Source organism: Jaculus jaculus, chromosome 13 (assembly GCF_020740685.1).
Source record: "Jaculus jaculus isolate mJacJac1 chromosome 13, mJacJac1.mat.Y.cur, whole genome shotgun sequence".
NCBI lineage: Eukaryota > Metazoa > Chordata > Mammalia > Rodentia > Dipodidae > Jaculus > Jaculus jaculus.
This window is the reverse complement of record NC_059114.1, coordinates 3334522-3350316: the sequence shown is the minus strand read 5'-3', so window position 1 is coordinate 3350316 and position 15795 is coordinate 3334522. Positions and strand designations below refer to the sequence as shown.

At 42.2% G+C, this 15795-nt stretch overlaps 1 protein-coding gene and 1 pseudogene across 1 annotated transcript; both read right to left on the bottom strand.

The window, feature by feature from the left end:
* Positions 1-3127: 3127 nt before the first annotated feature.
* LOC123454197 lies at positions 3128-5326 on the bottom strand (annotated as a pseudogene).
* A 981-nt stretch (positions 5327-6307) lies between these two features.
* Positions 6308-7198, bottom strand: LOC101615904 (putative vomeronasal receptor-like protein 4). The gene has a single exon (XM_004670895.2). The coding sequence runs from the start codon at positions 7196-7198 to the stop codon at positions 6308-6310; it is 891 nt and encodes a 296-aa protein (XP_004670952.2).
* Positions 7199-15795: the final 8597 nt, after the last annotated feature.

Sequence of the window (15795 nt, the reverse complement as noted above, 5' to 3'; positions counted from 1 at the left end):
AAACTCCTCAGACTCCCAAATTCTGAGATGGGGAGGGGAAGTACTTTTTTTTTTTTTTTGACTCATTCTTATTTTATTTTTTCCTGGTAGGGTCTCACTCCTGCTCAGGCTGATGTGGAATTAGTCTGAGGCTGGCCTCTAAACATAGCAATCCTTATTCTTCTGCCCTTTGAGTACTGGGACCAAAGGTGTGGACCATCACATCAGGCTGACCTATTCTATTTTTTAACTTTTAATTAATTTATTTTTATTAATCTGAAATACTGTATGGGTAAATCCTGTGTTGGTTCCATTCCCCTCATTCCACGGAGGTCCCTCCTCAGTGAGTTTCTGGGATTGACCATGAGGTTATGGGTTATGAGTTGTGACAGAAGTAGTCAGTCATTGTGGTGGTGTGCAATGCCTCTGGATACTCCTTAGCACCCTTGGCTCCTGCAATCTTTTCGTCCCTTCTTCCACAAGGTTCCCTGAGCCTTGGTGGGTGTCTTATAAGTCTACTTTAGTGCTAAGCTCTCAGCAACTTCTTGACTTTTGCTTTCATTCATTTTGGGTGTCCTCACTTTCTACTGCCACCACCCTGGCACAGGTTGTCAGGCTTGCAGTGGGAGCAGCGCTCCTGCTTAACTCGCCAGTTCTTCTGTGGCTCCACCTGGACGCTTGTTCTTGTGCGACACGTGGCTCACCCAATGAGAGGGAGGCTGATATCTTTTCCTGTGATGTTGATGGAGTTTGGTCCTCCTCAGTTTCTACTGCCTTCTGTAAAAAAGAAACATAATTCTACAGTAGATAGTGAGAGGAGAATGGGTTAAAGCAGATAAGCATATTTAATTAGAAGAGATTCGACAGTGTAGCCTTTCCTTTGGCCAAAGATTAATGGGAGCTTCCCACTGTGGTCTGCACCTCTCATCTCCATAGTGTTGTGACTTGGTTCTCATACCAGCTATGAGTACATTCCCATTGTGCGGGTCTCTTATTCAACTAGAGAGCCATTGTTTGCCGGCCTATGCTGAGTGGCACTATTGGGTAAATGTGACCTGTGGTGCACCTCGCTGACTTTTTATCTGGTAGGATCCCCCGCTTGATCACAGTGATGCTGGTCATGTCCCCGAAAAGCTCTTGGAGCACTATGCAGCACCTTGAGGACTAGCTATTAGGGAGCTGACTCAGTGGAAACAAGTTTTATAAATGAGATGTAAGCTTTTCTGTCTGTTCTAAGATTGTTGTCATTTATGTGTATAAGTGAATTATCATTAATTATTTTTAAAACAACGTCACCCACTACATGATTGTTATAGCTATGCATTGTTTCCAAAGTTACTCATGGAGTAATGATGACTTAAGAATTCATAACTGAATTCTTTATTTCTATTCATTTATAACTTTGGGTGATAAAGACACTGATGGCAGAGTGGCACATGCCATAACCCTAATGAATCATATCAATAAAGAATCCACAGATGGTTGGAAAATCATTATTATTTGGAAACAAATTAAATTCACTTTTTTTGTGTGTGTGTGAGTGGGGAGAGACAGAGTGATAGAGAAAGACAGAGAGAGACAGAATTAGCATGCCTGGGCCTCAGCTACTGCAATCAATCTCCATATGCTTGTGCCACCTAGTGGGCATGTGAAACAATGCACTTGCCCCAGCTTTCTGCATCTGGCTAATGTGGGATCTGGAGAGTTGAACATGGGTCCTTAGGCTTTGCAGGAAAATGTCTTAACTTCTAAGCCATCTCTCCAGTCATGGTTTTTGAAGAAGGGTCTCAGGGTAATCTGGAACTAACACTGCAGTCTAGGCTGGTCTTGAACTCATTGGAATTATCCTATGGCAGTCTGCAGAGAACACCACCTTCTTCTTTCTATTTGTTTGTTTTTGCAAGGTAGGGGCGTGTCTTGCCCTTACTATTCTGGACCTGACACTGTAGTCCTAGGCTGGCCTTGAACTCACAGCGATTATGCTAAATCTACCTCTGTAGTCCTAGGAGTAAAAGGCATTTAACATAATTCACCATTCCTGGATACGTTCTTCTCTGCTATTCTTTTTTTCTTTCTTCAAGATCGAGCCTTGCTCTAGTTCAGGTTGCCCTGCAATCCACTATGATTTCTCAGGGTGGCCACAAACTAGCCTACTGTGTTTGTGCTGGAAGTAAAGGAATCCACCACCACACCAGGCCTGGCATTCTTAACAATATAGAAAATACAGAACATAGAAAATGAAGTTTTATGTATTATGAAATAATTTAATTTCTCAAGAAAGTTATATTTTCTCCTACATTTGTCCACATAATCATCAGGTATACAACATCAAATGGAACATGTTTCCCTGAATTTGAATCATATTACTCTGCATTGTCTTCATATTGTTTAAAGTTCTGCCATCAGGCTGTGGAAATGGCTTACTGGTTGAGGTGTTTTCCTGTGAAGCCTATGGACCCCGGTTCTATTCCCCAGGACCCATGTAAGCCAGATGTTCAAGGTGGCTCATGTGTCTGGACCTTGTTTGCAATGGCTGGAAGCCCTGGCATGCCATACTCTTTCTATCTGCTTCTTCCTCTTTCTCTTTCTCTCTCAAATAAATAAATAAATAAATAAATAAAATCTATTTATAAAATATTAGTTCTACCTTTTATGTTATTTCACATAAATCAGTTCTTAATTCTCCATGCCATAAGAAATTCCACAAAATTCCATTGTATAGTAGATGCTTTTTATTTTTTTATTTTTATTTTTTTGGTTTTTTGAGGTAGGGTCTCACTATAGCCCAGGCTGACCTGGAATTCACTATGGAGTCTCAGTGGCGCCACGAACTCACAGCGACCCTCCTGTCTCTGACCCCCAGGGCTGGGATTAAAGGCGCGTGCCAACATGCCCAGCATGGTAGATGCTTTTAATAAACCAATGGAAATCTTCATTTGTTAGTAGGAAATTCAAATATATACTATATATGCATAGAAACGGGTCCAAGAAATGGATTTCCTGGCACAAAAAAATAGATGTGTTATTGCATTTAAAAACTGTGTCCAATTGTTTTTCACACTCTACTATGGAAACTGTGATAAACAGTTCAAATAAGGTAGTTAAGGACATTTTTGAGAGTGGCAGATTGCAGAAAAAGCTTTCAGTGTCATTCCAGCTGTTTCATGATTACCATGTCTTCACTCATAGCTAAAGGACAGCACAGGAAACATTAAAGCATGAACCGCGATGTCTGTCATATACTTTGGTGTTATTTTATTTTACAAACAAAATAAGAAAAATGAGATCTATCAAACTTATAAAAAACAAAATCTTTGAAGACGTTTTCTCCATGTTTTTCTCTCGCACTAAGCATGCCAACCATGCAGATGTCCACCCCTGTGAGTCAGTAAAAAGGGGCTGAGAATGATACACACAATTTGCAGAAATTTTCTAATGTCTAGCATCATAAAATTACTGTTAAGTAAAGAATTTTAAAATAGGGAAAACACACAATTTGTGCAGTAGAAGAAGAGAAAGCACAGCATAAGGAGGAGGACATTCCGAGCAGCTCTCAGCTCAGGGGGAGTTTGGTGGAGCAGCTTGGGGTTCCGCAGGTAGAGGGCATGCTGGTGGTGCCTGTGCAGAAGCAACACCATGTACCCACTGGCCCCACCCGTGACAGCCTGAAAGGCAGCGTTGTATAAAAGCCTGATAATCAGAATGCTCCACTTGACTTTCTTGTAGAAATGAACAATAGGTGTATCTTTGCTTATCTGTGATATGTTTGTGCTGGTTTTCCTGATGGAATGGAGGAAATTCATGATCTTTAAGGGCGTGAGGATCCAGAAGATGAGCAAGAAGGCAAGGCTGAGCCATGAGGTCTTTGGCTTTTACCTCCTCCACAGGGAGTCTCTGGGGCACACAGTGGTGGCCTGGACCACCACTAGCAGACTGCTGGTGCAGACGGAGAGGTCCTGGGCATCCTCTACAGGTAAACCACACTCTGACAGCCTATGTCGTCCAGCAAGTTTCTAAAACCAAAAGCTGCTACTGTGGTTGGCACCCCTTTGGCAAGAAGCGCTGTGAAGTTGGTGAGAGCCACGTGGGTGAAAACGAGGTACACAGACTTCTTCTGAATGTCTCCACAACAGGTGCACACAACGTTCCCAAAGACCAGGACGATCCCTGCAAGTGGATGAGAATGAGGTGCACAGACTTCCTTTGATTGACTCATAACAGGTGCACACAGTGTTCACAAAGGCCAGGATGTTACCTGCAAAGCCAACTCTAGTTTAAGGAAGAGGATAGACGCAAGTTCATCTCTTACACTAGTGGTGGAGAAACCAGGATCCAGGAAGCAGCAGCAGTCCTGGTGTGCATCTTCAAAAATATTTCAAGAATTTTCTGGCATAAATGGAACAGTCATGCTATAATGTAACAGTACCATATTTGTTTTTATGCCCAAAACCTGTAATCGTTTTTCCTCTCTGGTAGTTCTCAATTAATTTGAAATGTCAACTTTACTATTAACAATAAAAAACCTAGATTTTTTCAGTGCAAGTCTTTTCATAGTTGCATAATAATAAAGTCATCCTACTATTTTTGTTTCTTCTCCTGATCTCAGGATCACCATGACAGAAAAGAATCATAAATTCCCAGAAGACTTTCTCCCTGTGAACTTTATTTTGCATCATTCAATTTCAAAAGCCTCGGGACTCAAGCCTAACTTGACTAGTTTCTTTGCACCCCAGTTGAGGTACCTGATGGTGATTGCCTGGACCCTGCTATGGCAGTACATACATGTATCGCTTATATGAAGATATCCTCACCTTTAATATTCACACCTTTAATTCTAGCACTGGGAAGGCACAGGTAGAATAATCAAAGTGAGTTCAAGGCCAGGTTGAGACTGCATAGGGAAATCTAGGTAAGCCTGAGCCAGAATGGAAAAAAGATATTCCTTACAAGTCAAGTTCGGAATTTGAGACCGAATTCTGGACTGGAAGTCCCTGTCTAGATCTCGGGCCCAGAGGTCCCAAGACCCCAAAGTGCTCTCAGCCCATCCCTCACACTGGGTGGTGGATCCTGGGAAGGCGGAGCCACCATGGTCTCTCCACCATGGTCCTTGTTTTTCTCCTATGCATGTCCACATCCGTTTTCCGAGGACGCCCAGAATTGGATATTCCTCTCCTGACCTAGTGAGCAGTGACCAGAAGTGGGAGGCGGCCTGCCGGCTGTGGACAGCAGGGCTGATGGGCAGTGAGCCTAGGCCCTGAGCTCCATCCTTACACTTTGCTGCTCCTGGAGCCTTGGAAGGGAGTCTTGTCCCTGGGCTCTTTGTCGCGCACGGCCAGGTCCGCGACATGGTGAGAAGCGTGTGACCGCGGCGATGGTCACCAGTGTCCTCAGAGCTTCTGGATGCAGTGATGCCCTCTGAGCGCGGGTGGATTCTGCTGTGCTGCCTACCTGCGGGGTCACCTTCTTTGGGTCACGTCCACGCTGCCCTGTGAGCCCCCTGCTTAAAGCATGGCCCAGACTGCTCCTTCTGACTTGCTTTGTTTACACAGGTAGAGAACCATGTGCTCACTGCTCCAGCCCATGAGACTCTGTCTTTGTGAAATAAAATAAATATTTTGTGAAACTTTTATTTTATTTATTTCATTTTTTATACTTTATTTTGATTTATTTAGTTGAGAGAGAGAGAGAGAGAGAGAGAGAGAGAGAGAGAGAGAGAGAGAGAGAGAGAGAGAGAGAATACATGTGCCAGGGCCAGCAAAGTTGCAACCATTTTTCCCATTGAAAACAAGACAATAAAAGCCAAATGATATAAATGGTGAAACGGAGGCAACAAGAGTTCAGCTTTCCAGCTTCTTGGACACCCTGAAGTAGTGTTAGATTGCCTAGCACAAGATGTGCGCTGTGGACTGGACGTCGTATGACATTGTTTTTCCAACTTATTGGAAGTGCTGAACTCCTCTAGTTTGCTGAGTATCAGATTTGTAAATCAGTCCTCCCCACCCCTGCAAAAAACAAAACAAAAACAAAAACAAAAGAACAGCAACAACCCCCCCGAAAACCCAAACTAAGCAAACAGTAAATCCACTATTTTGTTCTTAATTAGTTTTAATTTTAAACTTGTGAGCACTACAGGAATACTTGGTACAAAAATGCTTGCCTTTAAGCACACAGGCAAGGGGACTAACAGGTTAGGACAGACTCAGTTACATTACAAAATACATTACTAAAATAATTAGAGCAAAACATTTTTTCTTTGCAATTCTTAAGTTCATATTTTCAGTACACAGAAACGTGGGTAAAAAATATGATTTAGTATTTTGTCAGGACACTAGCCTTTAGCAACATGGAGATGTCTGCAGATAAGAATAAAGGGGCTGAAAACAGCATAACCAACTTGTAAAAAAAGGATAATCATTAAGAGTATGGAATCATATGTAACTATGGAACTTATGTAGAATGAGAAAATGAAATCTGCCCAATAAAAGAACAGGAAACAGGCCATGAGAATGAGAGTACTCTCTGTGGCTCTGATTAATGGGCTTGAATTATTGGCACACTTGGAGCCATGAAGGTAGAGGACACGCTTGTGATGTTTATGCAGATGGAGAGCCATGGACACACTGCTCCAGCCCATGAGAATCTGAAATACGACATCACGAAGAGTCATGAGACAGATGAAAAACCATCTCACTATTAGTCTGGATGGAGTCATATAGCAGTACCCACCATATGTATGAACTCCAGATCTGTTCACAGTCCTGACTGCTGAAATATAATGCAGCATGTTTGAGCTTACCAGAGAATTTAACAACCAAAAGAGGAGAAGATAGGGAAGAACCTGTCCAGCAGTCTGTGGTTTGAGTTTTCTCCACAGGGTCATCCTGGGATTAATGGTGACAGCCTGGACCATGCTGAGGAGAGAGGTGGTGCAGATGGAGAGTCCTCGAGCCAGCCTTCCCAGGAACACCACAACTTTGCAACCAAAATCACCTAGGAAGTTTCTCCGGTGAAATACTGTGGACATATCTGCAATTTCTATGTTACAAATCAGTGCCAGATTGGAAAATGCCAGGTGAATGATGATGAGGTCTATGGGTTTTCTGTCAGTTCCCATGACCAAAATATATGCATGTCTCACAAATATTAGGATATTCCCCATAATTCCAGGTCCATTAAGAGAAGGAAAGATGGTTGTCCGGACAATGTTGTTCCATATCATGTTCTGACTTTCTAATTAGAACCACGAGAAATTATTTGGGAAACATCAGCAAAATCCTGCATTCATTTTCCTGAAAACAATGGCTTCTGAACTATATATTGTACAGGGCTGTTTCCAACAGGTTACTGATCATATTCCTTGTCATTTTCTTCTATTTGTCTTGCTCCCACTGTCCCCTCTGAAATGAGGTTTTTGATAAACATGTATTGGACACACCTCATCATCAAACACATCTATCTGCCTTTCTGGAAGAACCTTCTTGGTGCCCCACATTTCTGAAATTTATTTGCCTATTAGCTTCCCAGAGAAAGTCTTAAGTACGAGGCATCACTTACTGATCCTGAGTGTCAGTTTGAGCTGCCTCCTTCCTTTTTACTCTTCTCATCAAATTCATGATGCCATGTGCACTGGACCATCGTCCTACTTGATTCCATTGCCCCACATGCAGGCATCACTCAGGAGACTGATTGTCCAAATCGAGTATCTCAGGGGAAACTACATGGCATATAGTTCTCCCCAGGTTCTCAGGCCATTGGTGACAAAGAGGTTAGTGAAATTGAAGAGTAAAAAAGGTTCTTCCTCCTTTCTCAATGTGACACTAACTCTATTGGGAAATTTGTGCTCCAATCTGCTAGCTGGAATCACTGAGGCTCAGTTCTGTCCTTCTTCCAACTTAGCATGTTCTTATTCTTAGTTTCTTTACCACCAGAGCACCAGGAGATCAGCTCCCACCTCAGGGTCTGCTCTTAGGCACTCCACCTAAGACATCTTCTGGTTATGTGCTTTGTCTCTTAAAGATTGTAAAGTCTAGATGTTTTTTCGGTGTGAAATACTCTAGCCTAGAATCAACCTTTCCTGATAATCTTACTGTGTTTTGTGACCACTTTATAGACATCATCATTTTTTCCTCCTTATATGTTAGAATTAAAAGTAATTTTTTTCTCTCTTTTTCTTTTTGTTTTGTTTTGTCAAGGTAGGGGTTTATTCTATCCCAGGCTGACCTGGAATTCACTATGTAGTTTCAGGGTGCCTTTGAACTCACCATGATCTTCCTACCTCTGCTTCCCAAGTGCTGGGATTAAAGGCATGCACCACCACGCCTGACTCCTTTTCTTTTTTGAGGTAGGGTCTCTCACTATCCCAGAGTGACCTGGAATTCCCTATGTATTCTCAGACTTGCCTTAAACTTATAGCAATCCTTCTGCCTCTACCTCCTGAGTGCTGGATAAAAGGTGTGCACACCTAGGTACCACAAATTAACTTGAGGTACAGATCAGTTCCATGAGTTTCACCTCTTACAAACATACATAATTTTACATGTCTATGCAGATTCTGTTTGTCCTCTACAATTTGGCATCCTTCCTACATCCAACTTACTTTTGTTTATTTTAAACTATACCAAATTGCTGTAAAATTGGCACTTACCTTGGCTCAAGGATATACATAACATCCTTGAGCTGGTCTTTGCTAAACCATCACCCTCCATAGCTACCTTCTGTTCATTGTTCATTGTTTATAACTCAGCTCAGAGTTTGTGAAATACACTGCCCTGAATTCACCAGGGTTGCCATCTCTTTCCTTTACCAGCTCCAGCTGCTTCCTTCCCACACAGCATAGCCAGAACACCTGAGGAACACTGCTTAAATATCTAGTTCTAAGCTCTCTGGCATAGCACTTTCTTTCACATTGTTTTAATTTGCTTATAAAAAAAGTTATTAAATGAGTGTCTCGGTTTTTAACAACACTAATCACAGATCTCATCTGACAACTCAGAGTGAATGCATATTTGTTTTGGTTATGCTTGTTAAAATAGCCTAGAGAAATCAATATACTTTAGATGACACATTTATTAGAGTGTTTAGTGTATCACCATATCTATGCTGAGGAAAAAGTTTAGCTTTCCAAAATCCAATGAATGGTACCAGCTATTGCTCAAAGAGATAAATAAGCCAGGTGTGGTGGTGTATGCCTTTAATCTCAGCACTTGGAAGGCAGATGCAGGAGAAACCCCATGAGTTTGAGGCCACCCTGAGACTACATAATGAATTACAGGTCAGCCTGAGCTGGTGAAACCCTGCCTTACCCGCCCCTATAAAATAAAATGATAAATAATTTTCCTTTGCAATGACTCTTTCTTGATCATCCTATGATTGTATAACTGTTCTGACTTTATCTCTATGCTCTCTGAGGAGATAAGTATCATTACTTTGCTAATCATTCCACAGCTGGGCTGAGTAAGCAATGACTACATTTTGAATCTGGAAGGTTATGTATGTATGTATGTATATATATGTATATCTATACATACATAAACGTACATATATAGTAGTTAAAATATTTTATTTTTTTTTTAGAGGGAGAATGAGGCAGAGCTAGAGAGAGAGAGATGATAGAATGGGTGTGCTAAGTACTATAGCCAGTGCAAAGGAACTCTGGATGCATGTGCAACCTTGGGCATCTGTCTTACATGGGTCAAAGGGAAGCAAACTGAGGTCCTTTGGTATTGTAGCAAGTACCATAATCACTAAGCCATATCTTCATTCCTATGTGTATATTTTAATAAGATTTCATCAACTCCCCCCCGCCCCCCAGCATTCAAGAAATAACAAAGTGCCCTAGTGAATTCAGCCTTTTCTCTGGGAAATGGATGGTGAGATCCACAGCTGATTTTTAGTTCCAAATGCCTGACTCATTCCTAAACTTGAGGAAAGTAGAGTTCATGGCTCACAGGAATATCTCTGCTTTCAGCCCTTCTGAAGGCCAACTCCTACTTTCCCAGTTCTCGACTACATGAGTATTTAATGAGACCTGTCTAAGACCCATCAGCCTAGGGATGGTTCTTTGATGTACGCAGGTATATTGTGAGGATTTGGTGTGTGCAGCCACATAGTGCTTTGGGACATGCCCAGCAAGCCTAAACGAAGAGCTCTAATGGCTACCGTCTGTATTTTGTGGTGCCTTTCAGATTAGTTTCTTTCCACAAAACTCTGTAATTATAGATTGCATTGTGTTTTGGGCATAGGAAAAAACATTTGGAATAAAATAAAAAATAGTAATAAAGTTGGGAAAAGAGCTTCATCATGCGAAAGCTTGTGGTCACTGGATCTAAGACACACTTTACATAAAGCCTTTCATTGCTGTGAGGGGAGAAACTATAGAGAACATGTATTTCTTTCCATATTCAGGTAAAATGCCATTCTGTCCCTCCTCTCCTAGCATGGGCTGTGTAGTGAGCAGCTCTGGCATGGGACACCACATGCACTGCTGCACACGGGCTCCTTCATGACCCTGAACCCATTCCGGATGGCAGTAGGGGAATGTTGGGGCTTCTTCTCCATGATCCCTCCACCTTCCTTTTCAACAGGGACAAGGGAGCCCAGACCCTTCTCTCCCACCACCTTCTCCTGACCAGCCTTTCCTCAGAGATTCCCTTCCCTGATCAAAGGCAGCTGATCCACAGTGTTGGGAGCACTCACCTGTGCAGTCTGTGCATACTCAAGGTGGCGATCTGACAGCTCACTGCCAGACCCTCTTTATCCTGATGATGTCCCAGTGCTGAAGGCCAACTCACACTGCTGTCAAGATGTCGCTGTCATGAGTTGTGGCTTCGTCTAGGGAGCAAGGGCTTCTACTGCAATGTAGGTCCCTAAGGTCATCTCTGTGTGTTCCCTGTCTCCCTGTCATTTCTCTAGCACAGAAACTTTCTGGTCTCAATCACAATGCCTGTGTGCAGGGAGGTGAAGGAGGTCTGTGATTTTGAGGGTGCCCTGAGGGCTATAGATTCCTGGATGTGGTCCCTGTTTTACCCCTCCCCCTCCTTGCATCCCAAATCCTGAGAGAACTTGGGAAGAAACATTTGAGAATTCAAAATGGTTGCTTCTCAACATTTTCAAAGTGCAGGAATATTGCTAAAACTTCACCAGTTGATGGAGTCCGTGTATGAACTTCAGGTGTGGCTCATGTATGAGAGAGAGGCAGATAGAGAAAGAGAGAATGCGCGTGCCAGGGCCTCCAGCCACTGCAAAGAACAAACTCCCCACCCATGAGCCTTCTTTTGCATCTGGCTTTACATGGGTACTGGGGAATGGAACCACTGTTCTGTAGTTTTGCAAGCAAGCACGGTAATCCCTGAGCTATCTCTCCAACCCTCACCGAGGCTCCACGTTCTAAGGTTCTGACCCATCTGGAGTTTTAGAATAGGTTGAGATCGTTTCTGCTCCAAGTCCTCTAATCATTTGCTTTACGGGATAAAACTGCGTGGGTGGCCGCGGCTTTCTGCGAGAGCGCCAGCTATCCTGAGGGAAACTTCGGAGGGAACCAGCTACTAGATGGTGCGATTAGTCTTTCGACGGATTTGCACTTCTGGGCCGCTATGGACCTCCACCAGAGTTCCCCCTGGCTTCGCCCTGCCCAGGCATAGTGCACCATCTTTGCGGTCCTAACGCGTGTGCTCATGCTCCACCTCCCCAAGGTCATCTCTGTGTGTTCCCTGGTTCCCTGTCATTTCTTCAGGACAGAAACTTTCTGTTCTCAATCACAATGCCTGTGTGCAGGGAGGCGAAGGAGGGCTGTGATTTTGAAGGTGCCCTGAGGGCTATAGATTCCCGGACGTGGTCCCTGTCTTGCCCCTTCCCTCCTAGCACACCAAACTCAGAGAGAACTTGGGAGGAGACAACTGAGAATTCGAAATGGTTGCTTGTCAACATTTTCAACGTGCAGGAATATTGATAAAAGTTCACCAGCTGATGGAGTCCACGTCTGGTCTTCAGCTGTTGTTCTCAGAATCAGCAGGGGCACGTCCTGTATCACCAGATGTCTTCATGTACTTGCTGGATTCATGCTGGAATGAATTGCTACATTTCACCAAGAAGTTTCTTTCTTTCTCTCTCTTTCTTTCATTCTTATTTATTAATTAATTTATTTTCTTATGAGAGAGAGAGGCAGATAGAGAAAGAGGTAATGGGTCTGCCAGGGCCTCCAGCCACTTTGTCACAATGAATGTAATCTCTTTCTTCCTCCCAGTCACCCTGTTATTACTTTCTATTTCACTGCCCCAACTAAACACCAGGGAAACAGGTCCCAGCCCTTTCTTGTCTCAAGGACTCCTGCAAAACACATTTTGCTGCTTATGTGTTTCAAGAACTGTTATGTCTAAATATTTCCACAGTCAGATCTGCCCCAGCCTACAAGTTAGTGCTTTGTCAGGTCACATACTGATGTGTATTCACTGTGTAAACAGTATCCATTTTTTTTCCTTTTTCTTTTATAGTAGAATTTTTATGTTTTGGGAAATTTTGAAGCAGAAATCGATTCATGTCCTACAAACACATATAACTTCACATGTCAGTCTGCGTAGTATTTGGCATTCCCTCTGAATTACATTTCTTATAATAGCTTTCAATTCACACCAGATAAATGTAACATTGGTGCTGACCTTGCCACTGGAACATGAACAACATTCCGGGGCTTCTGTCTGCCCTTCTTAGCTTCCAGTTGCTCACTGGTCACTCACCAGGTCACAGTTGGTCATATATATTTTCCTCGGCTCGCCTGGCTGTTGTTTGTAGACTTCCTTCCTGCCCTAGACAGTGAGAACACCAGACACACATGGGTTTTGTATCTAGTATCTAAGCTAACTATCACCTACTGCTCCATGCACTAAATTAATTTGTGCATAAATTATTGAACAAGAATCTTAGCTTTAGAACTGCTTATTAGTTATAGAGATGATCTGACAAGCTGATTTGGATAAATGTTTTGGATGGTCTCTTTTCTTAATGACTGCTAAAATGAATGGTCTAGAGAAGTCAGCTGACTTTGAGTGACAAATTCATTGAAGTACTTATTGTCTCCACACATGTATGACAAGGTGAGTTTCCAGTATCCACAACTCTATTGAATGACAGCGACTAACCTTTAATATATATATATATAGAGAGATAGATAGATAGATAGATAGATAGAGGTTAATATTCATTTGCAATTAATCTGCACAGATGTGTTTAGGATCTTTTTTTTTTTTTTTCAGATACACCTCTATACTCTGTGACACGAATGACAGAATCCCCAATAAGGAAATTGTCTTTGCATTCCTCAACTGTGCCATGCCTGGTCGGGAAGACCAAATCTTGTATGTATGTATGTATAATCTAGTTCTATTGTGAAGAAGATTTACACATATCTTGAGCTTTCAAAAGATACTCACTTGTGACATGTAACACTAGTAAATCCAGCTGTGGTAATCTGAGTAATATAGCATTTTCTACAGCAAATGCTGTAAGATGGAGTTATAGATATACCAGATGCTTGGGGGATATAACAAACTTTAGTAATATAATGTTCTAGATTCATAAGAACATGATTAACAATTGCTCACTCTGCATTTAATATTTATTTGACAGAGAAAGCGGGAGGGAGGAAGAGAGAGAGAGAGAGAGAGGGAGAGGGAGAAGGAGAAAGAGAGGAAGAGAGAATGGGCAAGCCAGGGCCTCCAGCAAACAAACTCTATATGTGTGCACCCTCTTGTGCACCCCCTTGTGCACCTGACTAACATGGGTCCTGGGGAATTGAACTAGGGTCCTTTGGCTTTGCAGACACATGCCTTAACCGCTAAGCCATCTGTCCAGCCCTCACTCTGGATTTAAATCCAAGATTTCCTAATCTTTAAATAGATGATATTGACCATAGTATTTGGATGCTCTCAGATACAATATTTTCATAAAATACTACAATTTTTATTTTAATAAAGTGCCATAGAAATTTCTAGTGAGGGGCTGGAGAGATGGCTCAGAGGTTAAGACACTAGCATGCAAAGCCTAATAACCTGAGTTTGATTCCCCAGTACCCAAGTGAAGCCAGATGCACAAGGTGCTGCATGCACCTGGAGTTTAACTGATGAGCAAACTTCCTTGCTCTGCTTCTGAAATTTTTTAAAAAATATTTTATGTATTTTTATTTATTTATTTGAGAGAGACAGACAGAGAGGGAGGGAGGGAGAGAGAAATAGAAAGAGGTAGATAGAGAGAAAGAGAGAATAGGCATGCCAGGGCCAATAGCCACTTCAAATGAACTCCAGACACATGTAACCCCTTGTGCATCTGGCTTACATGGTCCTGGGGTTTTAAACCAGGGTCCTTTGGCTTTGCAGGTAAGTGCCTTAACCACGAAGCCATCTCTCCACCTCTGAAATTGTCTCTTTATCTTGTGCCATCCACAAAAAATTCAACTCAATAGTCAAGACTATAAACTGTAAAGTTCCTGGAAAAATGAATGCAGGAAGCTTTGCTTAAAATTGGCCTGATAATGGTTTTAGAATATGACAGTAAAGGCTCAGATAATAATAACAGTAATAGATAAATAGGATTGCAACAATTTAAAATAGCTCTTAACAGCAGTGTAAGCAATCAATATGAGACAGTGTGAGAAACAAAATCTCTAGACTATACATCTTATAAAAGACATTCTCCAAAATACCTAAAACATATTTCTCCCAAGTTAAAAAAAAAAGAAAACACAATCTGATTTTTTTATTTTTATTTTTTTTTTGGTTTTTCAAGGTAGGGTCTCACTCTAGCACAGGCTGACCTGGAATTCACTATGTAGTCTCAGGGTGGCCTTGAACTCATAGTAATCCTCCTACCTCTGCCTCCCGAGTGCTGGGATTAAAGGCGTGCGCCACCACGCCTGGCCACAATCTGATTTTTAAAAGAATGGAAAAAGAGGGCTGGTGAGATGACTCAGCAGGTAAGGTGCTTACCTGCAAAGCCTAAAGACCCATGTTCTATTCTCCAGGTCCCACAAAGCCAGACACACAAGGTGATACAAGTGTGTAAGGTCATACATGTGCACAAGCTGGTGCACACGTCTGGAGTTTGATTGCAGTGGCTGGAGGCCCTGGCATGCCAATTCTCTCTCTCTAAGAAAAATGGAAAAAGCACCTTAATAGGCATTCTTGTTTATTTTTAGGTTTTCTTAAAATTTTGAACTACTTCTGTAGATGAGGCTAACCCTGAACTCCATATCTGGCTACCTCCACCTCCCAAGTACTAGGATTACTTTCACACCTGCATGAATTGTGCCCAGTCTTGAATGGAAAGTTTTAGAAAGAAGACAAATGGCCAAAAAGTTTTCAAAGAAAAATTACTCAATATTACTAATGTTTATAGAAGCACAAATCAAAGCCCAAACTGGGTATACTGTATTAGGGTATTTGTAGTGTGTATGTTAATGAGGATGTGAAGAAAAAGAAAACCTTTTTTTAAAAAAATATTTTTTATTTATTTATTCGAGAGTGACAGACGGAGAGAGAAAGAGGCAGAGAGAGAGAGAGAGAGAGAGAGAATGGGCATGCCAGGGCCTCCAGCCACTGCAAACAAACTCCAGACGCGTGCGCCCCCTTGTGCATCTGGCTAACGTGGGTCCTGGGTGATCGAACCTTGAACCCGGTCCTTAGGCTTCACAGGCAAGCACTTAACCACTAAGGCTTTTCCAGCCCAAAAGAAAACCTTTTACATGGTTGTAGGGAGATGCAAATTAAAACAGCTGCCATTAGAAAAAGTGTGGAAATCTGCCAAGATATTTCCTTACTCTCTGTATGG

Coding starts and splice junctions, on each gene's coding strand:
- LOC101615904 (XM_004670895.2), bottom strand. CDS start 7,198: ATGATATGGAACAACATTGTCCGGACAACCATCTTTCCTTCTCTTAAT.